Source organism: Ambystoma mexicanum, chromosome 3q (genome assembly GCF_040938575.1).
Source record: "Ambystoma mexicanum isolate Mex_15411 chromosome 3q, UKY_AmexF1_1, whole genome shotgun sequence".
In the NCBI taxonomy this organism is placed as follows: domain Eukaryota; kingdom Metazoa; phylum Chordata; class Amphibia; order Caudata; family Ambystomatidae; genus Ambystoma; species Ambystoma mexicanum.
The window spans coordinates 1,158,023,384-1,158,049,717 of record NC_090926.1 but is presented as its reverse complement, the minus strand read 5'-3'; the positions used below and the strand labels follow the sequence as shown (position 1 = coordinate 1,158,049,717).

Sequence of the window (26,334 nt, the reverse complement as noted above, 5' to 3'; positions counted from 1 at the left end):
ATATACCCAAGCGCAACCACTACTAAACTCCCAGAAGAAGCATCTACTATCTAAAGCATGGCCCAGTAGAGGCTGAGAGAAAGTGCAAGAGAGTGAGACTGGAGAAACAGAGAGTGAGCGAAAGATTGGAGAGAAAGAGAGAGGGGATGTGTGACCATATCTATAAAGCCAATATTCAGAGAAAAAGGTGCCGTAGGGTCAAAGGAAGTGCAAGCTTCCCTGACGAGGTGTACGTTAAAGCTAAATAAACTAGCAAACATCCGGCCGATGTTGGAAGGCGCATGCCAACATAATTAGGAGGCCTACTAAAGCTAAATAAATTAGCAAACATCCGGCCGATGTTGGAAGGCGCATGCCAACATAATTAGGAGGCCTACTCATGAGGACCATTCAAGTTACAAAAGAAAAAGCTGAAACCGCTGCCACCCAGGCCGACTAAATCGCTATAACAGCACAAAATATGAAGGTAGCAATGACGGCTCAGGCAGAAGATCACAAAATAAGGCAAATGGCACAAGAGACAGGCAAGAGCAGCAGTGTTATTTTGAAAAGTCATACACCAAAAGTGAGGGATTACAAACTTCAGATCTTAATCTGAGATTAAAGGAATCTGGTGATTACCAAAGAGCATAAAGCAAATATTGCTGAAACATACAAAGCCTTAAGAAATAGGGACCTAGTATGGCTGGAATGACAAAGGATCTGTGATTCCAGAGGAGGACAGGCGACATTTCAGATAAAGAGGCAACGAAGAGCAAAATCCAAATCTTTAAGAATAGCTACGGACATAATGGCTTTTTCAAGAAAGGTCGTAGAGGAACAGAACATCCACCCTAAAACGGTGAGGAGAAAGAAGCAATAAAGACGAAACCCTATGGATCCTCCATATGCACGAGCCCATCATATACAAACCTAAATTAAGCCCACCGATACAATTGTAGATAGAAGTGACGCAGCAGCCACCCGTCGAAGACTTAAGCTTTATAGCATTGTTAGTAGGTGTGAAGCACCCGAAGAGTGGGCCTCAGAAAATTTGAAAGAATTTGCAACTCTATTAATTTTAGTTGATAAACCATGAAATGCAATCTGTTCGTTGAACATTTCCATTGCTTGAATCAACTGTATGATGAATTGTCTATTGGGCGGAGGGGCAAAAGCGCCCTAAGGAAAACTCAAAATGTGTAATGAAGAGGACATTCACCAAGAACTCACGTAACCTCAAGGACACACCCGGAGCTACAAGCAGGTCAACTGGCAGTGCCTCAACCCACCTCAAATGGAGATACAGCTGCTAGGCATGGACATAGGACTTTCTGCTTTAGGTATTGCGTCTGCTCCAGACTAAGAGCTGTACCGAAGCAACGCTACGTTAGCGTCTTCTTTCGGTTGAACTCGTCTTTGAAGCGTATGCCAACGACACAGTGGAAAGTTTTCCATCTCCTACTAGTCTTGCAGTCTATTCTACCCATGCTGTTTTCATAGGAAAATGTGGTATTAGCCCATGTGATGGCAATGCTTAGCCTTGACTATGGCAGTGAGTCCAATCTAGCTCTGATCCATGTTGTCCACCTTGTGTGAAGTCTAAAGCGCACCAACGTCTCAATAATTAGGAAGTCTATTGGTTGGTTGATGATTAAAGAACAGTGTTAGCTCTTATCTATAAAAGGCTGCAGGGGCGTGGCTTTGCATATTTGCCCACTGTGTGCCAGTGTCTGACCAGACGGCTAATTTGTACCTTGCTTTATCGGCAATCACTCCATAAAACGGGGCGCACTGTGAATCCCTCCTACCCTGCAGGAAAAAAGTTGGGAGCTCTAAAACTCTCCTCTTCAGCCCCGTGTATCGCCTCTGATGGTTTCTGTTCTAGGTTTTACAATTGTATCTGCTCTCTGGTAATTCTTTTCCGTTCCTCTCTTCTAATTACTCAGACATGGTCATCCAGTGGCAGGGGACTCGAATACTCACAAAACAGTCTCGAAAAAAAGCGGGGACAGGGGTATGTCGATTCTTGGACTTCAACAGCAGAAGGTGGCGCAGACCAAGCCTACTGTTGACTGGTACAGGATGTGTGAGGGGAGAGAGGTGTTGGGCGTGTCCGCTGACGCAGACATTTTGTTTTCACAGTAACGTCGCTATGCGTCATGCTCCGCCGTCCTTCCTCATAGGAGATACATTAGTAGAGCACTGTTTTGAACTTAATAATAACATAATGATGCAAGTTGTTCTAAAGCACTGAAATGAAGCCAACACATAAACCAAACCCTAGAACACAAAATGGACCCAGCAAGGGGGAAGCGTCCAGAAATCAGAAATCTTTTATTTGTGTTTTTTTTATTTCACTCCACAATGGTTCCATTTTTTTGTCATTTTTTATAGATATTTTTTCACCTTGTTTCGTTTTCTTTCTCTCTTTTAATGCACTCGACCCAGAGTTGGTTTGGCATAGTGAAAAGGACAAAATATATATATATATATAGCTTTGACGTAATAAAATAATAAATAGTTAATTGACAACAATAGCGGATCCCCTCTCAATATTTGTGCAAGACCTAAAAAAAAAAGAAAGAAAATAAACGTGGATGTTTGCATGAGTGTGTGCCATATATATATAACATCAAGTAATGCCATACATGTATATACATATCACACACCCACACACGCATGCACGCACACAGGATAGTCTCATGGTCCAAGATGTCATGTGATGGGAAGCGAAACCTCCTTGGTGAAATTCGGTCAGAAGCATTGGATATTAGCAATGCGATCCTGGATCTCACTCCAAAATCTCCGGATCATTACTATGCCCCCTACCTCTACACAGGGTCCTGAGCAGCTGTGGATGGAGTTGCTCTTCTCTGGTGTGCAGGCCACGGATTGTTCTACCACCACTCTGAACTCTAACGCCATTTGGTCGATGCTGCGAACATGGTCACTCGAGGAGCTGGCGGGAGCAGGGACAGTGGCCTGGCCGATCTTGCCGTGCACCACCCTCCTCCCTTATGGGTTATTTCACAGTATGAGCTTTACTGGTTCCACCTCCTCATGACCGGTAGCCCCTCAAAATATATGACTCGCAGGTTTTCAGCATACAACACAAAAAGGTAACACCGTCTCACGTAAACTGTAGGCTTCCATTTTCCCGATGTCGCCCTAACACCCAAGATCTTGACAAACACTAATTGCTTTCAAGGCAATCTTGCACCGCTCTTGAAACTAAGAAATAGCCACGAAACCTCTTTCTGACAGGAAAAAGTGTGGCGCATATTACAGTAGACCAGCAAAGATCTGTGTACAGACGCGTTGTAAAAGACTTATCATGTCCTATCACCTGCAACAAATCCAGGCCTCTCCTGGAAGCCGAAGACACATTATCAATCTCGTGGCTAATATGGATGCTGGCAGAGCTATAGAACAGTATAGGTTTTGGCCGTAGCCCAACTGCAAATTGCACCTACTTCTAGTATTCGCTGAGTGTTGCATCAGAGGGTCACTTGCATTTTGCACTAATCTGAGCCCTAGTTATTCTTAAGAAATGCACTCCATGAATCCAACTGCGCACATCACAAGTTAACCCCCAATATTTTCGGTTGTTGGTGTGATGTTAACATTTTATTTCATTGTTTAAAGCGCAGACTTAGCTCGAGAGCAGGGGAGCGCTGTACAGCACTTAACAGGATTCATTCATTTTCCAATTCTTGCCATTGCTCTGATCAGGAAATTGATCGATGACATTCATTTTGATTCAAGCCCTGATGAAGCACTGATCCACAAAGTGTGCAACATGTGTTGGATATTTATTACACATAATTCTTCTTTGGAATACAGTTTGCTACATCGTTTTGAAACTGCCCAGGTCTGACATGGAATGGATAATACTAATGAGGAAACCACACAAGCGATAGAATGTTCCGGTGATTAATGGTGTGTGTGTGTGTTTGCAGGTGGGCTTTTTGGAGTATGTTCATTCAAAATACTGAAGCTGAACATTCTAGACTAGTGCCTGCTGATCTAGTAGGACATTGCTGCCTCTCTACATCTTTCAGCTTGAGGGCCACCTTGGATTCCTTCCTCTTGTAGAGATCTTCTGTCCAAAGCACAAGTACGCATAGTGGTGCTCGTTTCTCTCTGGTAGTCATGGTGATTATTACCCCTCTCTATTATGTATTCTCCTCAAATGCGCAGCCTTTAGCTCTCCAGATGTTTTATACTACAACTCCCATGACCCCTCACCATTGACTATGCTGGCTAGAGCTGAAGGGAATGGTAGTGCAAAACATTTGGAGAGCTAAAGGTTGCAGACCCCTGTTACAGAGGTACTCAACTATCTCTGGCCTTTTCTCTCCTCAGCCAACGTACGGCCCAATCCTATGTATGTATAAAGGTGTTTAATGCTACTAAGCATCCTCTCCTCAAATGCTATGTACATGTTGAGGTACTTGCCCCTCTATTGTTGTCCTTCTCTCGTCAAGGCGTATGTACATACAGAGGTGCTTGCTGCACTCTGGTTGCTATTCTCTCAGCCTAGCATATTCCCACATAGCAGAGTTTGCCTCTCTCTGGTAAGCATCAAAGCTTTTATGAACATAGGGAGTTACCTTTCTCTGGCAGGTATCCTCTCCCCAATGGATAGGTTGGCATACTATGATGCCTACATTTCTCTGGATTGTCCCCACTCCTCAAAGCATAGATAGGTATACACAAGTCCTTGCCTCTCCATAAGCATCCTCTCCTCAAAGACTAGGTAGGCATAGAGACACACTTGCATCTTTCTGGTAGGGATCCTCTCCTCAAAGCCTAAGTAGGCATTGAGGGGTTTGCCTCTCTCTGGTAATCATCCTCTCCTCAAAGCTTAAGTAGGCATAGGGAGACGCTTGCCTCTCTCTGTTTAGCCTCCTCTCCTCAAAGAATAGGTAGGCATAGCAGTGTTTGCCTCTCTCTGATAAGCATCCTCTGTACAAAGCCCAGGTAAGTGCAAAGAGATGCTTACATGTCTCTGGCAGGAATCATCTTCACCAAGCCTAGGTAGGCATATAAGGATGCTTTCCACTCTCTGGTAGGTATCCTCCCCATAGAGCCTTGGTAGGTTACAGAGATGCTTATATTTCGTGGGCAGGTATCAGCTCCTCAAGGCCTAGCTAGGTATACAGAGATGCTTACATTTCCCTGGCTGGAAGCTTCTGCACAAAGCCTAGGTAGGCATAAGGAGATGCTTGCCTCTCTCTGTCAGGTATCCTCTCCTCAAAGCCTAGGTAAGTTACAGAGATGCTTACATTTCTCTGCCAGATATCCTCTCCGCAATGACTGTGTAGGCATATAGAGATGCTTTACTCTCCGGGTAGGTATCCAATCCTCAGAGCCTAGGTAGGAATACAGAGATGCTTACATTTATCTAGCAGGTATGAGCTCCTCAAAGCCTAGGTAGGCATAGAGATGCTTATATTTCACTGGCAGTTATCAGCTCCTCAAAGCCTACGTAGGCATATAGAGAGGCTTACATTTCTCTGGTAGGTATCAGATCCTCAAAGCCTAGGTAGCCATATAGAGATGCTTGCCTCCCTCTGGCAGGTATCCTCTCCTCAGAGCCTAGGTAGGTATACAGAGATGCTTACATTTCTCTAGCAGGTATGAGCTCCTCAAAGCCTAGGTAGGCATATAGAGATGCGTGCCTCCCCCTGGCAGGCATATTCTACACAAAGCCTATGTAGGCATATAGAGATGCTTACAATTCTCTGGCAGTTATCAGCTCCTCGAATCCTAGATAAGCATACAGAGATGCTTACATTTCTCTAGCAGGTATCCTCTCATCAGAGCCTAGGTAGGAATACAGAGATGCTTATATTTCACTGGCAGTTATCAGCTCCTCAAAGCCTACCTAGGCATATAGAGATGCTTACATTTCTCTGGTAGGTATCAGATCCTCAAAGCCCAGGTAGCCATATATATGTAATCGGGGTGTTTGCCTCTCCCAGGTTGGTATCCCATCATGGTCTTCCCCACTTTTTTTTGGATCAACCATTCGATCAACCATTTGGCCGAATTACGTTTAGTGGCATTTTGCCAATTCTTTTCTTCCTCCAAAAAAGATAGTCGGGGGATATCGGTTACAAATATAGAAAAGTGTATGACCCCAGCCCCACTTTTTGCCTTAAAAGAAAATGTCAAAAAAGGTAAAAAACTATCTGCCGAAACGTAATTCGCCCATAAAAAGTCGAGGAATCCACATAGAGTCCTCCTCGTAGTTTAGGTATCATTGAGATGCTTACCTCTCCCTTGTATCCTCAAAGCCAAGCTATGCGGAGCATTGTCGCTCCTCCCTAGCATACTTTTAAGGGGTTAAATTGGAGCATTCCGCCATCTTCATAGCTTGATTAACTTCAGCTGGTGTCGCCCATACGCCATCCCTTACTGGTGAATGTGGGTGCAGTGTCTCATTTCCTTTCCAGCACTAGCATCGTTGGCACCTGAGAATGTGTATCCTATTGAAATCATTGGCGTCCATCTTTGCAGGACGGCTCATTCTGGCAAATGGGATCCATTAGTCACAAAAGAGGGAGAAACCGGAAGCAGAGACCAGTGTGCGGGGAAGGAATATGCTGGCAGCCAATGAGTGGTGGGTGGGGGACTTAGAAACGAAGAGCTTAGTACCTCTAACAGTTTTTCAATCCTGTGCGCATGCTCCGAGTCATGGTACGTATCAGCTTGGCTGTGCGGTATGCCCTTGAATATTCTGCCTGACGCTCTTCCAACGTGGGGGATCAGAGAGTGGGGCATTGCACGGTGGGGCGAGGAGGCATCTTAACATACAACTTTCAGTTGACTTATGAATTGCAGAGCCCACTGTGCAAGAGGTTGGCTATGCCCGGTGAGGCACCCGGCACGCGTGAGCGCTAAAACATCACCACAAATGTGTCCCTCAAAGGAAGCAGTGACAATGTGGGCTGAAGCCTTTCCAGAAGCATTGCACTGCATCCTGGGTACCTGACGCTAGAGCTCCAGCCACACTGCTCTTACCCAGATAATCGATATTGGCCGGCACAGAATTTGCTGTATGCTGTGGGCTTCAATATTCTGCGCTTTGGTGCCCTTCGTAGGTAAGATGTTTTTGCGCATTATAAGTCCAGTACATACATACATAGATACAATACACGTTTCAAATGTAGACCAGCTAATAGATGTTATATGTGTGCAGCCATTGTGTGGGCATTTACAGCAAACACCCTCCGTTGCCACTTGCTGGAAATTAGGGAATCGGATCTTTTCACCGCTGGGCTGATGCTAATTTGGGAAAGTGCGTGGGTCATGGCATGCATCTTCTTCCCTGCCTCCTGCACTTACATTTACATCGTTCCATGTTGTGTGCATTCAACAGCACCGCGCTTGGCATGCAGAATGGTACACACACCGTGGCATGTTTGGCATGCATTCCAGTTGATTGCCGTAGCCCACTACACGAGATCAGGTGGCAAATTGATGGCTCCACCAATGATCAAAACAATCAACAAAGGCTTCTTCTCCCAGCGGAAGGCCCACCTCATTTGCCCAACATCCAGACACAGAGGCCCACTTGGGTGATGGATTTGATAGCCAGCAGAAGGATTTATTATGAAACCCATTGAGTGCATCATCGACCATCTTGTGACTTTGATGTACTGGATAATGTGGGGTAATCCTGTAGATCTGTCTTTCATGGAGGCTGCACGTCATCGCCGATCAACTCTGCTTCTTTGTGCCCAACGCGTGTGCACAGCCCCTTGAAGGCATTGTTGGGTTATATTTAAAACAGGTCAACCGTAACGGGAGGTAGGTGAGAAAGCCATCATGACATTTCCCGGACATGTTTACTTTCTGTCTTGGGGGGTTGCATCTAAATACGATCAATCCCTAATGATCCTCCAGAGACAGGTGGCTGCTCTGTGCAAGACCAATGCCTTCCTGGAGGAAGTGCACCATAGAATGCACCACAGGATATCAGGCTTCAGAATTGCACCGCTCCACTCTTTCCAAATGTCAAGATGCACCAGAATGAATAGTCGTGGTAGTGTCTTTTGTCTTGGCAGCACTTAGTCCTTGGTGGTCTCTGGCCGGAAGCTGGACACCGTGGACCGTCTATCTTCTGTTAGTACTTTTTTGGATTTCATTAACTCCAAAACTTTGTGCCACATTTTGGACCTATGGGCAATGGAAAGAATACCAAAGAGCCTGCGAACTAACTTATCTTTTAGTCAATCCCTTTCCGGAAAGCGGGCGACGTTGGATATCAAGGACGAAGAGAACATCCCCAGCCTCAGTCGCTTCAGCCCTTAAGAGGTTGTGAAGTCAAGAACAAGGACGAGTAGACAATAGGAAATGGGTGAAATAAAAAGATGGCGGAATGCGCGACCGCAGGATTTTGCGGATCAGTACATATTTTAGCCCCTGCACCTGAAAGCACCACCTTAGTTGAAACATACATCATTTATTAGAAAAATTGGACAAGTAATTCTCATCTTGTAAAGAATGTGAAATGCCAAATTCCTGCTCCATGTGCCTATGCGGTCAGTTACGCCAACACTGAACATGAATGAATGAAAGTGCTTCAAAAGAAAATCAGTCTAGAGAAGTTGTGCCTTAAAAAGAAGTCAAGTGGTCCTTTCAACCCCATAGCCTCTTGCAAGGGGAATACCCCAAAGCCTCTTGATTTCCGCCCTTCAAACTATGACACCGGCAACACTATCCTGACCTTATCTACCCTTCTTCTCCAGCTCCCCAGGCCCGTTAGGTTGGCAATCAAATTAATACGAAATAGCCCAATGCCTCAAGGATGCAAAGATTCTGGTGTCACGTACTCTGGCAAGCCTTGGGTATCTGAAATAAACTTGGAAGGGCAGATAAACCCCAAACTATGGTTTTCAATGGTGTGGATGGAAGGCCATACTCTTCCCAGTTAAGCAAGCACCTTACGTCTCAGGGGGGATAGCTTAGGGCAACGTGCTTGCCTTAGCAACACAGGTTCATTCCCCGGATCCGCACTCGGAAACCTCTGGGTATTAAGCGAGTTATAAATAACCCATCATGTCATTATGTGCTATGTAGCAATCCGGGTGAGCCAACCTCAGCCAGCTCTCCTACAAAGGCACCAAGCTTTGGAACTCTCGGTTCCCAACCAGCTGTAATGCTGCAACCAACCAACCAGCATGCTCGCAAGATCTTCCAAACCCACCCTAGTGAAACTGCCCTTTGGGGGGGGGGTGCTCTGGCAGGCTTAAGCGCAGAGAAACTATTTATCCACAGTGCGACGCTTAGTAAACCCTTCACTCATTCACTTACCCTATTGCAGCTCACTTCCTCACAATAACCAAAAAATCGAAACAGTAATTGAAAATGAACAGCAACAGTATCTTTGGGTCTTGCAGCAAGGACTCGCTGGCTCTGCAGTGGCGGAGAGGGACTGTGATGGAGGGCACGCAAGGCCTTCCGGCAGGGGGTGGGCAGAAGATGTCAAAGGTCACAGACAATCGATGCTATGGAATATGTTACATACAAATTGTGCCAAAATGTTCGTTATTTTGTTTTGATTTTAGAAAAGAAATCTGCTCGTTAATCTCGTCTTTTCTACCTCTCTTGGCTCTTTGCTCCCATCCCGTTGTCAGCGTGGGTTGTGCAGGTAAACAACGTTCCCAGCCCAAAGGAGAACCCAAGCAGAGTGGCAGTCTTCCAGCAAGCGGGTGTCACAGCTCCCCACCTCCAACCCTTTTTTTATTTACAGTTTTGAAACTTTTAGTTTCAATCTTGGTCCCCCAGTCTCCCTCCCCCCTACCCTTAGAAACAAGAGCTAGACACGGCCTAACCCCCCTCCCACCCGCACACTCCCAGAGGAAGAGAACAAGCAAAGTTGTGCTTCAAAAAGGGACCTTTGTTTTTTTTGCAAAAAGAAAAACTGAACAGTTCATTCTATTTCCTGAAGGGAGGCAACCTTGGAAACCCACAGCAGAAACCTTTCTGCATCCACATTTCAGGCCAGCTAGTTCAAGAAGCCTTTTTCCCCAAACTTGGGATCTCTATGAAGAAGTAACAGCTCACCCTACTGCCGAGCAGCTGCGTTCTAATAACTGCAGTTCATAAATGTCCTCACTAGAGGGCACACCATAGCACAGGAATACGCATGCCGAATATCTCTGTAGCATTTAAAGGAAGGTGAGCAATGACAGAGCTCCAGCTTCCCACGGATGGAGGAATCGTAAGTCCCTGCCCTGGTGAGGTGGAAGTGTAGAGTGCATAGAGTGAATGCATTAGGTAGGAGGGTGACACATTAAACATCTCATTAAGTTAGACCTTTCCCCTCAAGGTGGCCTGCTTGTGCGGTTTCCAGCCCGGCCAACACATAGGAAGTCGCGCAGATCTGAGGCTAATAAGCACATACACCCCTGCACTCCCAACCAAAGATGGCCGCCACTGCTCCAGCAGAATGATACAACCTTTCCAGCGGCCGTTGCTGCCATAACTCCTCTAAGATACTGTATATATATATATTTTAAAACAAACTGACACCTTAAAAGAAACACATTTTTTTCTGATTCCTGGGAGTCTTTGTATGTGCCACAGCACGGCATCCACATTTTTCAATGGTTGAAGTGTCTTTCTGCATCCACGTTCCAGTAGGGCCGCATCTATTTTCGTGGCTGCCCAGTGGCTACAGTCTTATTTTTACGTCTCAATATCCCGTTTTGCTACTGGTCACAGTCTCCACCTCTGCTCTGTGTATCCTAGGTTTCTAGTGGTTGCAGTCCATTTTCAGATCTTCGTATACTGGAAGAAATCGCCTTTCCCCATCCTGTTTTCTGGCTTTCCATTGACCAATAGGCAAATACTGAAAGGTGAGCACCTGGTATCAAACTGAGTCTTCACAAAACAGAGCCTTTTTAGTTTTATAGATAAATAGGAGAAAGACAGCAATTTTTGGCAATGGTGACATTAACGGAGCCACGGAGCCGGCTTCCACCCCTCAGCCTCGCGACACTCCACATGTCCAAGTCACCCACTGAATAAAGTCTGCATTCACATCCCTGTTGCCAGGGTTCCAATTGGTTAAAGTCTGGTTTAATGTCCCTGTATCCTAGTTTTCCATTGGCTAAAGTCTGATTTTACATCCCTGTATCCTGGTTTCTGATTGGCTGATGTCTGGTTTTGCATCCCTGTATACTGCTTTGCCATTGGTTGAAGTCCAGTTTCCCAGTCCAGTTGGATACACCTTCTCATGTCTTTGCCTTCCCTCTCTCCCTCCCTCACTCCCAAATGTGGATTTAACAATGAGAACAGTTACTGCAGCACGTCATCAGGGTTGGTTTCTCTGGACCATGTGGTTCAAAGCTTGAAATGGGGACAAGAGGAGAGAGGGGAGGAATGTAAAACAGGGGGCAGGCAGAAAGCCACTGTGCACAATGCCCCATCAGTCTTGATGGTGGTTGTCCATCACCCCCTCCAGTCTAGCTGGTCACTTGAGTTTCTGAAACAATTACTTTAGAGTTTTCTCTTTTCTAACTTGAACTCTGGTTACCCTTCTTTGTGTGTCAGGAGTACCTCTTGGGAAAAACAGCCCTCTTGTCCTTGTGCTTAGCTGTACCCTCTCCTTGGCCCGATACCGACTTCCACATCACTTCTCCGCTCCCCCCCTCTCCTAAACCAGTATATATATTTTTGCTCATGTGTGCGTTTTCTTCTATTCTTCAAACACATTCCATCCAAAGAACATAAGGCGGCAATCCATTTGTGGCTAGTTCTTCCCACGACCCTCCTCCCCCTGTCCACCCTCTATCTTTAACCCAAGACCCCTCCCCACTTCAATTCCCTTGACTCAAAAATAAAAGTTCAGGTATGAACAAGGACCCACCCCCCATTCCCTGCTTCGAGGGGAGGGGCCTGGGATCTCAGTTCACAGAAAAGTTCCAAGGTTCTTCTCAACGAGCTTCAGAGGCTAGTGACAAGCTGCATTTGCCCTTCCCCCTCTGGCATTGTCCCTTCCAGACCAGCCTGCACCAGGTAGCCCTCGTTACCCGGTCTCTGCGTCTGGTAGTACCCTTGCAGCTGACTTCGGGGCACCAGGCTGGGCCGGTTGGTGTAGTAGATCTCACTGAGGATAGGGGGGCGGGGCAGCACTTCCCCCACCACCACCACGGCTGCCTCCGGGCTGCTGTCAGGGTAAGGTGAGTCCCTCAGATTAGTCATGCTTGTGTACAGTGAGTCTCTGTTGGGAGAGGGGGCTTGGCCATCGCCCGCCTCCGTCAGGTCCGCCGTGCAGCTCTCGGACTCTTCCAAGTCACTCTGGTACAGAATGGACTGTGCCCTCTGGAGGAGCAGGGGTTCCTCCAGCGCCTTGTACATGAGTTCTATTTCTGTGTTCTCTTCGTGGGTAAGGGAAGGAGCATCAGGGACGATGGCATCATCTTCACTGCTGGTGCCCCCTCCGTTGGAGGCGGCAGCGGCCTCACCCACCCCGTGGCCGCGTGTGGTGGTGCCAGCGCCGCGCAGGTTGTTGTGCACCAGTTCAGAGATGATCATCTTTTCGAAGGCAGCAGCGTCGGCTAGGTTGCGGCGGCAGTCAGCCATTTTCACTCCGTCCGGGGGAAAGTCACCACTGCGGAGGGAGTAGCTGTTGTTGAAGTTGCCGTTGAGGGGCAGGGTATCCATGCCACACGCGTCCCGGCTGCTGGTCAGGGCGTGCTCTAGAAGAATGAATAAGAGCGAAAAGAATTGGGATGAGTCGGACCAGAATTGCATTGAAAGGGTCATAATAGAACCACATATCACACGACAATGCCCAACACCCTGCCAAGCACAGATTGGGGAGCACTAAAAAAGAAGGTTCAGAGGAGACTACATGCTAGAAGGAAAACATTTAGGCTAGCAATAGCTTGCACTGGAGTTTGGCAAAAGATGACCCGGAGGGCTATGGGCAATAGGGTGTAAGCCAGCTACCATTCATCGGAGCTTTGGGCTTCACTAGACCTTAAAGATACAATAGGGTTGAGGTAATATGAATGTGAATGTCTCCTGTTAAATCACTGCCCCTCCCCCAATTCAGGGGATGACCTGCTACTTTCCCCTACAAATGCTGAAAAAGAACACTAGGTGCCAAGGGGAATTGCTGCCATTTTGTTTTGTAACTATTTCATAGATTTCCTCCTTTCACATAAGAAAGAACGCCTTGTTTGGGACCCTAGGGCAGGGTCATGCAACCTGAAACTCTCCAGATGTGTTGAACTACAACTCCCAATACCCTCACCATTGCCTGTGCAGGTTAGAGCTGATGGGAGTTATAGTCCAACACACTCAGAGAGCCAAAGGTTGCAAACCCAAGGCATCTATGGAGCCTCTCCCCTCTACAGATCGCCATTTATATCTCCAAATGGCGATAGGTCATACACCACCAAGGGCCTGATTCACAGAAGTGTTTTATAATGGCGCAATCCCATAGGAAAATGCTCAGTGAATCAGGCCCCAGGTCTCTCCCTTTTAACCTCCTTTCGCATTCCCTACTCGAAAGCAATGACTTCCCATGTTTCCGTCATCTTGATAGGTGCAGGGTCATGCTCCGCGCAGCTGTGGGGCCCAATACCTGTCTCTCAAGTGCAACAGTGCACTGCCTTTCCATATCTGCTATGCCACAAATGCCCACCCAGTTTGCGCTTCTGACATCGCACGGGTACAACGTCGTTTCATCGCCACTCGTTTTTATGACAGTTTTTTTTACGAATACATTTTGCCGAAAAAAATCATCGAAATTTAGGGGGGGGGGGGTGGGAAAGGGCCTATAAGGGTTTGGGAACAGTAAACGGTTGGTGTGGGAGGGAGTGGCTGTGGGGGGAACCCCCACAAAAATTTAAAAAAGTACTCATTTCGATGACTTTTTTTCGGCAAAATGTCTCCGTAAAAACAACAGTCGAAATAAATACTGTCGATGATAAGACACAGGACCTTCGCAGGAGACTAGAAGCCACTCATTTGCTAATTCCATGGCTTATGAATTAGATTTTTAAGTTGTCTTTCTGTGACCCAGACACACGTCTGAAAGGTGGTTTTGCTAATTGCAGAGAGCTTTATAATAGCCCGGGTGACTTTTACCACTCAAGGGGTTACTCTTTAACACCCTCATGCAATTGCTGGGTTAGGCGTTAACAGTCTAACAGCATGGTAGCCCGACTCGTAATTTCGGCTCTTCTGGTTAGTCCGATAACATTGCTATTTAGTTGCTCCCATCCCAAAAAATCCATAGTCGCAGCCGGAGACTCTCCTCCTGGGCCAGAAGTTAATATTAGATATCCGGAATTGATACCTGGGAAGCTACGTCCAGCACAGTCTGAGCACCTGCGGACTTTCCAATCCCAAATAAGACCCTACTCGGATAGCGGAAACCGTCTTCTGTGAACCCAGTTGGCGTTTCCAGGCATCTCCTCCTGGAGGCACATACATGATGATGGCAGATAAGGACCTTGATGTCCACCTGCTCTACCCAGGTGCCTGCCTCCTGTAACACCCAGGAGCCTATTCAGTATCCAGCTCTTTCTTTGCTCTTACACCATCATTGCACCCTCGTGCCTTCTGTTATTGTTTTGCCCTACAGCTCTATGCCTTTAATGTTCTTTCCATGAAGAACCAACTCCTGGTCCTCCTCTGGCGTGTCATTCTCATGGCCGCTTGATGTGGGATCAGGCGTTCCGTGGAACACGCTGATCTTGTGCACGTCTCCCTACCTCATAGCTGCAATATTTCCTGCCCCATGCCTCATTTTGCAGGTAGACATAAATGATTCTGGCATCTTTTTGCCTTCAACTTCAGAATTGCTCTTACCCCCCCTTGGAAATGCCTGTAAACTGCCTCCATCTCTCGGGAAACGTGGCCACCAGACTCTGGCAGTACTCCGGGTGAGGCCTCGCTAGTCCTTTACTTTTCTCTCGGGAAACGTGGCCACCAGACTCTGGCAGTACTCCAGGTGAGGCCTCGCTAGTCATTTACTTTTCCCTCGGGAAACGTGGCCACCAGACTCTGGCAGTACTCCAGGTGAGGCCTCGCTAGTCATTTACTTTTCTCTCGGGAAACGTGGCCACCAGACTCTGGCAGTACTCCGGGTGAGGCCTCGCTAGTCCTTTACTTTTCTCTCGGGAAACGTGGCCACCAGACTCTGGCAGTACTCCAGGTGAGGCCTCGCTAGTCATTTACTTTTCTCTCGGGAAACGTGGCCACCAGACTCTGGCAGTACTCCAGGTGAGGCCTCGCTAGTCATTTACTTTTCTCCCGGGAAACGTGGGCACCAGAATCTGAGAGCACTCCAGGTGAGGCCTCGCTAGTCATTTACTTTTCTCCCAGGAAACATGGTTGCCAGAATCTGACAGTACTCCAGGTGAGGACTCACTAGTTATTTACTTTTCTCGGGAAACGCGGCTGCCAGAATCTGATGAGGCCTCCATAGTCATTTACTTTTCTCCCGGGAAACGTGGCCACCAGAATCTGAGAGTACTCCAAGTGAGGCCTTGCTAGTCATTTACTTTTCTCCCAGGTAACGTGGCCACCAGAATCTGAGAGTACTCCAAGTGAGGCCTTGCTAGTCATGTACTTTTCTCCAGGGAAACATGGCCGCCAGAATTTGAAAGTACTCCAAGTGAGGGCTTGCTAGTCATTTACTTTTCTCCCAGGTAACGTGGCCACCAGAATCTGAGAGTACTCCAAGTGAGGCCTTGCTAGTCATTTACTTTTCTCCCAGGTAACGTGGCCACCAGAACCTGAGAGTACTCCAAGTGAGGCCTTGCTAGTCATTTACTTTTCTCCCGGGAAACATGGCCGCCAGAATCTGAAAGTACTCCAAGTGAGGCCTCGCTAGTCATTTACTTTTCTCCCAGGTAACGTGGCCACCAGAATCTGAGAGTACTCCAAGTGAGGCCTTGCTAGTCATTTACTTTTCTCCCGGGAAACATGGCCGCCAGAATCTGAAAGTACTCCAAGTGAGGCCTCGCTAGTCATTTACTTTTCTCCCAGGTAACGTGGCCACCAGAATCTGAGAGTACTCCAAGTGAGGCCTTGCTAGTCATTTACTTTTCTCCCGGGAAACATGGCCGCCAGAATCTGAAAGTACTCTAAGTGAGGCCTCGCTAGTCACTTGCACAGCGGCAACAATCTTTAGTTACTCTTTGCTGCTGAACCCTCTCTCTGTTTTAACCCAACCATCTTCTCAACACTTTCTGCACTGATGTAGGGAATTTGACATAATGAAACCAATATTCTGCTTCGTTTTGAGGACCGTCAACGCCTTTACCATTGCGTGGAGCACACAAGTGATCCTCTCCTGTACTGGATACTCTGTGCCAGCCCTCCCCGTACATCTCTACTTTGAGTACATTTCCTCTGCGGTGGCACCCCCTTGCAACTCTTGGTGTCACAAAGGGGTTCCAATTCCCTCCCATCCGGCTCTGCCGGCACGTTGCTGGTAAAGGGGGTTCGTCTTTGTTGCAACCCCCCAGGTTACACCCTTAGAGTGTGGCCACGCGGCACGTGGAAGTACTGCTACCAGAAATGCAGATGTTGCATGGTGACTCGGAAAGATCACGACGGCTTTGGGTCCACAACGAGATCATGCACCACCCCAGAACTGGCACAGTATTCCTTGAAAACCATTACGACGGCCATGTTTGGTCTCAGAAATGGTTTTCCCGTCCAGGCTGGCAAAGGATCTGAGCAGGACAGTGAAGAAAGGCCTGCTTTTCTCAGTTTTCTCTCTCGGCAAAGAGAAAATGAGGATTATCTGGGAGCGTACAGAAACCCCTGGGAAGAAGTCCTTTACATGGCTCCTTCCTGAGGGTTTGCAAATTCCCGGAGACAATCGTTGGTCTATATCTGTGATGTTTTTCTCAGCTGGAGAGACCCCTCTAAATAGCCTGGCTGGCAGATTCGAAGATGAAGGCTCCACATCACACATTTCTACATCGGGGGAATGATTGGGACAGTCCCTGGCTACGTAGTCACTTCCTAACTCTGTTGAACATCCTGCGAATCCTACTGAGGACACATGGCTTGGCAAAGTATTGCTGAAATCAGAAGAGAGCCCTTCTCCTCATCTCCCTCAACCTATCTCCTGAATCAAACAATTACTTTTGATGTATTTTGTCTACAGAAAAGTGAGAAATAAAGCTCTGAGAAACAAGAAAGAAATGGATTGAGTTTTGGAACGCGGTAGGTCCTTGTATCTTTTTGTTTGGTCGCTGCCGAGCATGACCCGGGGAACCATGTACGCCACTTTCCTAGCTCTAGACAACCGCACAATCAGTTTCCTCAACAGTGAGGTCAGGCGTACCAGCCTCTTGGTGTCACCCTCCACCCAGCTCCTGCTTTTATGGAGCACCAACGGGCCACTCTCATGTAGTCCTGTGGCACTACTCCTGCCTCCAATGGGTGAAGAACCACAGTGTTCAGCGATGCTGCCAACATTTCCCTAATTGCCCTCTGTCAATGAGGCGCATCACTTGATGGGCATTGAATTTTGCGAGTTGCACCCTTTCTCTGCCCTGCCCTCCCATGTGCAGTTAATAAGATATGGGTACAGATCAAGGATTCCCATTGTGAAAACATCACAAATACCCACATACTTAAATGTCTTCTGACATTCGCACAATTAATTCCCCCCAGTTTCCCCTTTCACTAACGTATTCCAAAACAAGATGGCTGATTGTGTGACCTCTGGAGCTACTTTCCTTCCCTGGCTCTTGTGTTTCGCCTGTGGAACTCTGTCTGTTTCTTCAACGCAGAAGAATTGGTACCACCTCAGAGACATTCTGTGGATGCCATCTTGTAATTTTTATCTAGGTTTTTGATTTGCTTGAAATACTGTAGATGTTTGATAAGCTCAGAAGGGTTTCTTTCTTTGAATCTGTTCATTTTGTCATGGCAGATACTCAACCCCTGGTAGCACTCCCCTGATGTTCCCAGGCTTGCCTCTTCCTGATCTATTCCCCTTCTAGCCCTTTCCTGATATATTACATTCTAGCCCCTTCCAGATCTATTCCCCTTCTAGCCCTTTCCTGATATATTCCCTTCTAGCCCCTTCCTAATATATTCCCCTTCTAGCCCTTTCCTTATATATTCCCTTCTAGCCCCTTCCTGATATATTCCCCTTCTAGCCCTTTCCTGATATATTCCCAACTAGCCCCTTCCAGATATAGTCCCTTCTAGCCCCTTCCTGATATATTCCACTTCTAGCCCGTTCCTGATCTATTCCCCTTCTAGCCCCTTCCTGATCTATTCCCCTTCTAGCCCTTTCCTGATCTATTCCCCTTCTAGCCCTTTCCTGATATATTCCCTTCTAGCCCCTTCCTGATATATTCCCCTTCTAGCCCTTTCCTGATATATTCCCCTTCTAGCCCTTTCCTGATCTATTCCCCCTCTAGCCCTTTTCTGATATATTCCCTTCTAGCCCCTTCCTGATATATTCCCCGTCTAGCCCTTTCCTGATATATTCCCAACTAGCCCCTTCCTGATATAGTCCCTTCTTGCCCCTTCCTGATCTATTCCACATCTAGCCCCTTCTAGATCTATTCCCCTTCTAGCCCTTTCCTGATATATTTCTCTCATAGACGCTTCCTGATAAATTCCCCCTCTAGCCCCTTCCAGATATATTCCCCTGCTAGCCCCTTCTTGATCTATTCCCCTTCTAGCCCCTACCTAGTCTATTCCCCTTCTAGCCCCTTCCTGATATATTCCCCTTCTAGCCCCTCCCTGATATATTCCCCTTCGAGACCCTTCCTGATATATTCCCCGTCTAGCCCTTTCCTGATATATTCCCAACTAGCCCCTTCCTGATATAGTCCCTTCTTGCCCCTTCCTGATCTATTCCCCATCTAGCCCCTTCTAGATCTATTCCCCTTCTAGCCCCTACCTGGTCTATTCCCCTTCTAGCCCCTTCCTGATATATTCCCCTTCTAGCCCCTCCCTGATACATTCCCCTTCTAGACCCTTCCAGATATATTCCCCTTCTAGCCCCTTCCTGATATTCTCCTTCTAGCTCCTTCCTGATGTATTCCGCTCCTAGCCCCTTCCTGATATATTCCCCTTCTAGCCCTTTCCTTATATATTCCCTTCTAGCCCCTTCCTGATATATTCCCCTTCTAGCCCTTTCCTGATATATTCCCAACTAGCCCCTTCCAGATATAGTTCCTTCTAGCCCCTTCCTGATATATTCCACTTCTAGCCCTTTCCTGATCTATTCCCCTTCTAGCCCTTTCCTGATCTATTCCCCTTCTAGCCCCTTCCTGATATATTCCCTTCTAGGCCCTTCCTGATATATTCCCCTTCTAGCCCTTTCCTGATATATTCCCAACTAGCCCCTTTCTGATATAGTCCCTTCTAGCCCCTTCCTGATCTATACCCCTTCTAGCCCCTTCTTGATCTATTCCCCTTCTAGCCCCTTCCTGATCTATTCCCATTCTAACCCTTTCCTGATATATTCCCAACTAGCCCCTTCCTGATATATTCCCCTTCTAGCCCTTTCCTGATATATTCCCTTCTAGCCCTTTCCTGATATATTCCCAACTAGCCCCTTCCAGATATAGTTCCTTCTAGCCCCTTCCTGATATATTCCACTTCTAGCCCTTTCCTGATCTATTCCCCTTCTAGCCCTTTCCTGATCTATTCCCCTTCTAGCCCCTTCCTGATATAGTCCCTTCTAGGCCCTTCCTGATATATTCCCCTTCTAGCCCTTTCCTGATATATTCCCAACTAGCCCCTTTCTGATATAGTCCCTTCTAGCCCCTTCCTGATCTATACCCCTTCTAGCCCCTTCCTGATCTATTCCCCTTCTAGCCCCTTCCTGATCTATTCCCATTCTAACCCTTTCCTGATATATTCCCCACTAGCCCCTTCCTGATATATTCCACTTCTAGCCCTTTCCTGATATATTCCCTTCTAGCCCTTTCCTGATATATTCCCAGCTAGCCCCTTTTTGATATAGTCCCTTCTTGCCCCTTCCTGATCTATTCCCCATCTAGCCCCTTCTAGATCTATTCCCCTTCTAGCCCTTTCCTGATATATTTCTCTCATAGACGCTTCCTGATAAATTCCCCCTCTAGCCCCTTCCAGATATATTCCCCTGCTAGCCCCTTCTTGATCTATTCCCCTTCTAGCCCCTACCTGGTCTATTCCCCTTCTAGCCCCTTCCTGATATATTCCCCTTCTAGCCCCTCCCAGATATATTCCCCTTCTAACCCCTTCCTGATATATTTCCCTTCTAGCCCCTTCTTGATATTCTCCTTCTAGCTCCTTCCTGATATATTCCACTTCTAGCCCCTTCCTGATTTATTCCCCTTCTAGCCCCCTCCTGATATATTCCCCTTCTAGCCCCGTCCTCATCTATACCCCTTCTAGCCCATTCCTGTTATATTCCCCTTCTAGCCCCTTCCTGATCTATTCACCTTCTAGCCCTTGCCTGATATATTCCCCATGTAGCTCCTTCCTGATATAGTCCCTTCTAGCCCATTCCTGATCTATTCCTCTTCTAGCCCCTTCTTGATCTATTCCCCTTCTAGACCCTTCCTGATATATTCCCCTTCTAGCCCCTCCCTGATGTAGTCCCCTTCTGCCTCTTCCAGATATATTCCCCTTCTATCCCTTTCTTGATCTATTCCCCTTCTAGCCCCTACCTGATATATTCCCCTTCTTTCCCCTTCCTGACATATTCCTCTTTTAGCCCCTCCCTGATATATTCCCCTTCTAGCCCCTTCCAGATATATTCCCCTTCTAGCCCCTCCCTGATATATTTCCCTTCTAGACCCTTCCTGATATTCCCCTTCTAGCTCATTCCTGATATATTCCCCTTCTAGCCCCTTCCTGATATGTTCCCCTTCTAGTCCCTTCCTGATATATTCCCCTTCTAGCCCCTTCCTCATCTATACCCCTTCTAGCCCATTCCTGGTATATTCCCCTTCTAGCATCTTCCTGATCTATTCCCCTTCCAGCCATTTCCTGATATATTCCCATCTAGCCCCTTCCTGATATAGTCCCTTCTAGCCCCTTCTTGATCTATTCCCCTTCTAGCCCTTTCCTGATATGTTCCCATCTAGCCCCTTCCTGATCTATTCCCCTTCTAGCCCCTACCCAATCTATTCTCCTTCTAGCCCTTCCTTGATATATTCACCTTCTAGCCCCTTCCAGATATATTCCCCTTCTAGCCCCTTGTGGATGTATTCCCCTTCTAGCCCCTTGTGGATTTATTCCCCTTCTACCCCCTTCCTGGTATATTCCCCTTCTAGCCCTTTTCTGATATATTCCACTTCTAGCCCCTTCCTGGTCTATTCAATTCAAGCCCCTTCCTGCTATATTCTCCTTCTAGCCCCTTCTTGATATATTTCTCTTCTAGCCCCTTCCTGATATATCCCCTTTCTAGCCCTTTCCTGATATATTTCTCTCATAGACGCTTCCTGATATATCCCCCTTCTAGGTCCTTCCTGATATATTTCCCTTTTAGCCCCTTCCACATGTAATCCCCTTCTAGCCCCTTCCTGGTATTCCCCTTTTAGCCCTTCCTGAAATATTCCCCTTCTAGCCCCTTCCTGAAATATTCCCCTTCTAGCCACTTCCAGAGCTATTCCCCGTCTAGCCCTTTCCTGATATATTCCCTTCTAGCCCCTTCCTGATATATTCCCCTTCTAGCCCTTTCCTTATATGTTCCCTTCTAGCCCCTTCCTGATATATTCCCCTTCTAGCCCTTTCCTGATATATTCCCAACTAGCCCCTTCCAGATATAGTCCCTTCTAGCCCCTTCCTGATATATTCCACTTCTAGCCTGTTCCTGATATATTCCCCTTCTAGCCCCTTCCTGATATATTCCCCTTCTAGCCCTTTCCTGATCTATTCCCCTTCTAGCCCATTCCTGATATATTCCCTTCTAGCCCCTTCCTGATATATTCTCCTTCTAGCCCCTCCCTAATATATTTCCCTTCTAGACCCTTCCTGATATTCCCCTTCTAGCTCATTCCTGATATATTCCCCTTCTAGCCCCTTCCTGATGTTCCCCTTCTAGTCCCTTCCTGATATATTCCCCTTCTAGCCCCTTCCTCATCTATACCCCTTCTAGCCCATTCCTGGTATATTCCCCTTCTAGCATCTTCCTGATCTATTCCCCTTCCAGCCCTTTCCTGATATATTCCCATCTAGCCCCTTCCTGATATAGTCCCTTCTAGCCCCTTCCTGATCTATTCCCCTTCTAGCCCTTTCCTGATATGTTCCCATCTAGCCCCTTCCTGATCTATTCCCCTTCTAGCCCATACCTAATCTATTCTCCTTCTAGCCCTTCCTTGATATATTCACCTTCTAGCCCCTTCCAGATATATTCCCCTTCTAGCCCCTTCCGGATTTATTCCCCTTCTATCCCCTTCCTGGTATATTCCCCTTCTAGCCCCTTTCTGATATATTCCACTTCTAGCCCCTTCCTGGTCTATTCCATTCAAGCCCCTTCCTGCTATATTCTCCTTCTAGCCCCCTTCTTGATATATTTCTCTTCTAGCTCCTTCCTGATATATCCCCTTCTAGCCCTTTCCTGATATATTTCTCTCATAGACGCTTCCTGATATATCCCCCTTCTAGGTCCTTCCTGATATATTTCCCTTTTAGCCCCTTCCACATGTAATCCCCTTCTAGCCCTTTCCTGGTATTCCCCTTCTAGCCCCTTCCTGAAATATTCCCCTTCTAGCCCCTTCCTAAAATATTCCCCTTCTAGCCACTTCCTTATATATTCCCCTTCTAGCCCTTTCCTGATATATTACATTCTAGCCCCTTCCAGATCTATTCCCCGTCTAGCCCTTTCCTGATATATTCCCTTCTAGCCCCTTCCTGATATATTCCCCTTCTAGCCCTTTCCTTATATATTCCCTTCTAGCCCCTTCCTGATATATTCCCCTTCTAGCCCTTTCCTGATATATTCCCAACTAGCCCCTTCCAGATATAGTCCCTTCTAGCCCCTTCCTGATATATTCCACTTCTAGCCCGTTACTGATCTATTCCCCTTCTAGCCCCTTCCTGATATATTCCCCTTCTAGCCCTTTCCTGATCTATTCCCCTTCTAGCCCATTCCTGATATATTCCCTTCTAGCCCCTTCCTGATCTATTCCCATTCTAACCCTTTCCTGATATATTCCCAACTAGCCCCTTCCTGATATATTCCCCTTCTAGCCCTTTCCTGATATATTGCCTTCTAGCCCTTTCCTGATATATTCCCAACTAGCCCCTTCCTGATATAGTCCCTTCTTGCCCCTTCCTGATCTATTCCCCATCTAGCCCCTTCCTGATATATTCCCCTTCTAGCCCTTTCCTTATATATTCCCTTCTAGCCCCTTCCTGATATATTCCCCTTCTAGCCCTTTCCTGATATATTCCCAACTAGCCCCTTTCAGATATAGTCCCTTCTAGCCCCTTCCTGATATATTCCACTTCTAGCCCGTTCCTGATCTATTCCCCTTCTAGCCCCTTCCTGATATATTCCCATTCTAGCCCTTTCCTGATCTATTTCCCTTCTAACCCATTGCTGATATATTCCCTTCTAGCCCCTTCCTGATATATTCCCCTTCTAGCCCTTTCCTGATATATTCCCAACTAGCCCCTTCCTGATATAGTCCCTTCTAGCCCCTTCCTGATCTATACCCCTTCTAGCCCCTTCTTGATATATTCCCCTTCTAGCCCCTTCCTGATCTATTCCCCTTCTAGCCCCTTCCTGATCTATTGCCATTCTAACCCTTTCCTGATATATTCCCAACTAGCCCCTTCCTGATATATTCCCCTTCTAGCCCTTTCCTGATATATTCCCTTCTAGCCCTTTCCTGATATATTCCCAACTAGCCCCTTACTGATATAGTCCCTTCTTGCCCCTTCCTGATCTATTCCCCATCTAGCCCCTTCTAGATCTATTCCCCTTCTAGCCCTTTCCTGATATATTTCTCTCATAGACGCTTCCTGATAAATTCCCCCTCTAGCCCCTTCCAGATATATTCCCCTGCTAGCCCCTTCTTGATCTATTCCACTTCTAGCCCCTACCTGGTCTATTCCCCTTCTAGCCGCTTCCTGATATATTCCCCTTCTAGCCCCTCCCAGATATATTCCCCTTCTAACCCCTTCCTGATATATTTCCCTTCTAGCCCCTTCTTGATATTCTCCTTCTAGCTCCTTCCTGATATATTCCGCTTCTAGCCCCTTCCTGATATATTCCCCTTCTAGCCCTCTCCTGATATATTCCCCTTCTAGCCCCTTCCTCATCTATACCCCTTCTAGCCCATTCCTGGTATATTCCCCTTCTAGCCCCTTCCTGATCTATTCCCCTTCTAGCCCTTGCCCGATATATTCCCCATGTAGCTCCTTCCTGATATAGTCCCTTCTAGCCCATTCCTGATCTATTCCTCTTCTAGCCCCTTCTTGATCTATTCCCCTTCTAGACCCTTCCTGATATATTCCCCTTCTAGCCCCTCCCTGATGTAGTCCCCTTCTGCCTCTTCCAGATATATTCCCCTTCTATCCCCTTCTTGATCTATTCCCCTTCTAGCCCCTACCTGATCTATTCCCCTTCTTGCCCCTTCCTGACATATTCCCCTTTTAGCCCCTCCCTGATATATTCCCCTTCTAGCCCCTTCCAGATATATTCCCCTTCTAGCCCCTCCCTGATATATTTCCCTTCTAGGCCCTTCCTGATATTCCCCTTCTAGCTCATTCCTGATATATTCCCCTTCTAGCCCCTTCCTGATTTGTTCCCCTTCTAGTCCCTTCCTGATATATTCCCCTTCTAGCCCCTTCCTCATCTATACCCCTTCTAGCCCATTCCTGGTATATTCCCCTTCTAGCATCTTCCTGATCTATTCCCCTTCCAGCCCTTTCCTGATATATTCCCATCTAGCCCCTTCCTGATATAGTCCCTTCTAGCCCCTTCTTGATCTATTCCCCTTCTAGCCCTTTCCTGATATGTTCCCATCTAGCCCCTTCCTGATCTATTCCCCTTCTAGCCCCTACCTAATCTATTCTCCTTCTAGCCCTTCCTTGATATATTCACCTTCTAGCCCCTTCCAGATATATTCCCCTTCTAGCCCCTTGCGGATTTATTCCCCTTCTACCCCCTTCCTGGTATATTCCCCTTCTAGCCCCTTTCTGATATATTCCACTTCTAGCCCCTTCCTGGTCTATTCAATTCAAGCCCCTTCCTGCTATATTCTCCTTCTAGCCCCTTCTTGATATATTTCTCTTCTAGCCCCTTCCTGATATATTTCTCTCATAGACGCTTCCTGATATATCCCCCTTCTAGGTCCTTCCTGATATATTTCCCTTTTAGCCCCTTCCACATGTAATCCCCTTCTAGCCCCTTCCTGGTATTCCCCTTTTAGCCCCTTCCTGAAATATTCCCCTTCTAGCCCCTTCCTGAAATATTCCCCTTCTAGCCACTTCCTTATATATTCCCCTTCTAGCCCTTTCCTGATATATTACATTCTAGCCCCTTCCAGAGCTATTCCCCGTCTAGCCCTTTCCTGATATATTCCCTTCTAGCCCCTTCCTGATATATTCCCCTTCTAGCCCTTTCCTTATATATTCCCTTCTAGCCCCTTCCTGATATATTCCCCTTCTAGCCCTTTCCTGATATATTCCCAACTAGCCCCTTCCAGATATAGTCCCTTCTAGCCCCTTCCTGATATATTCCACTTCTAGCCTGTTCCTGATCTATTCCCCTTCTAGCCCCTTCCTGATATATTCCCCTTCTAGCCCTTTCCTGATCTATTCCCCTTGTAGCCCATTCCTGATATATTCCCTTCTAGCCCCTTCCTGATATATTCCCCTTCTAGCCCCTCCCTGATATATTTCCCTTCTAGACCCTTCCTGATATTCCCCTTCTAGCTCATTCCTGATATATTCCCCTTCTAGCCCCTTCCTGATATGTTCCCCTTCTAGTCCCTTCCTGATATATTCCCCTTCTAGCCCCTTCCTCATCTATACCCCTTCTAGCCCATTCCTGGTATATTCCCCTTCTAGCATCTTCCTGATCTATTCCCCTTCCAGCCCTTTCCTGATATATTCCCATCTAGCCCCTTCCTGATATAGTCCCTTCTAGCCCCTTCCTGATCTATACCCCTTCTAGCTCTTTCCTGATATGTTCCCATCTAGCCCCTTCCTGATCTATTCCCCTTCTAGCCCCTACCTAATCTATTCTCCTTCTAGCCCTTCCTTGATATATTCCCCTTCTAGCCCCTTCCGGATTCATTCCCCTTCTATCCCCTTCCTGGTATATTCCCCTTCTAGCCCCTTTCTAATATATTCCACTTCTAGCCCCTTCCTGGTCTATTCCATTCAAGCCCC

At 47.0% G+C, this 26,334-nt stretch overlaps 1 protein-coding gene across 4 annotated transcripts in view; it reads right to left on the bottom strand.

The window, feature by feature from the left end:
* Positions 1-2,292: 2,292 nt before the first annotated feature.
* The window catches only part of ADGRL1 (adhesion G protein-coupled receptor L1), a 979,436-nt gene continuing 955,394 nt past the window's right edge, over positions 2,293-26,334 (bottom strand). For 2 of the 4 annotated variants that reach the window (XM_069603973.1, XM_069603974.1), the window contains exons 23-24: positions 5,698-12,698; positions 2,293-5,640 (exon numbers count right to left, since the gene is read on the bottom strand). In XM_069603973.1, coding sequence (XP_069460074.1) covers positions 11,944-12,698 — 755 coding nt within the window. In that variant the 3' untranslated portion in view covers positions 2,293-5,640; positions 5,698-11,943. Of the gene's footprint in view, positions 5,641-5,697; positions 12,699-26,334 lie in introns of those variants that run through there. The other 2 variants (XM_069603976.1, XM_069603977.1) reach the window with 2 other exon arrangements.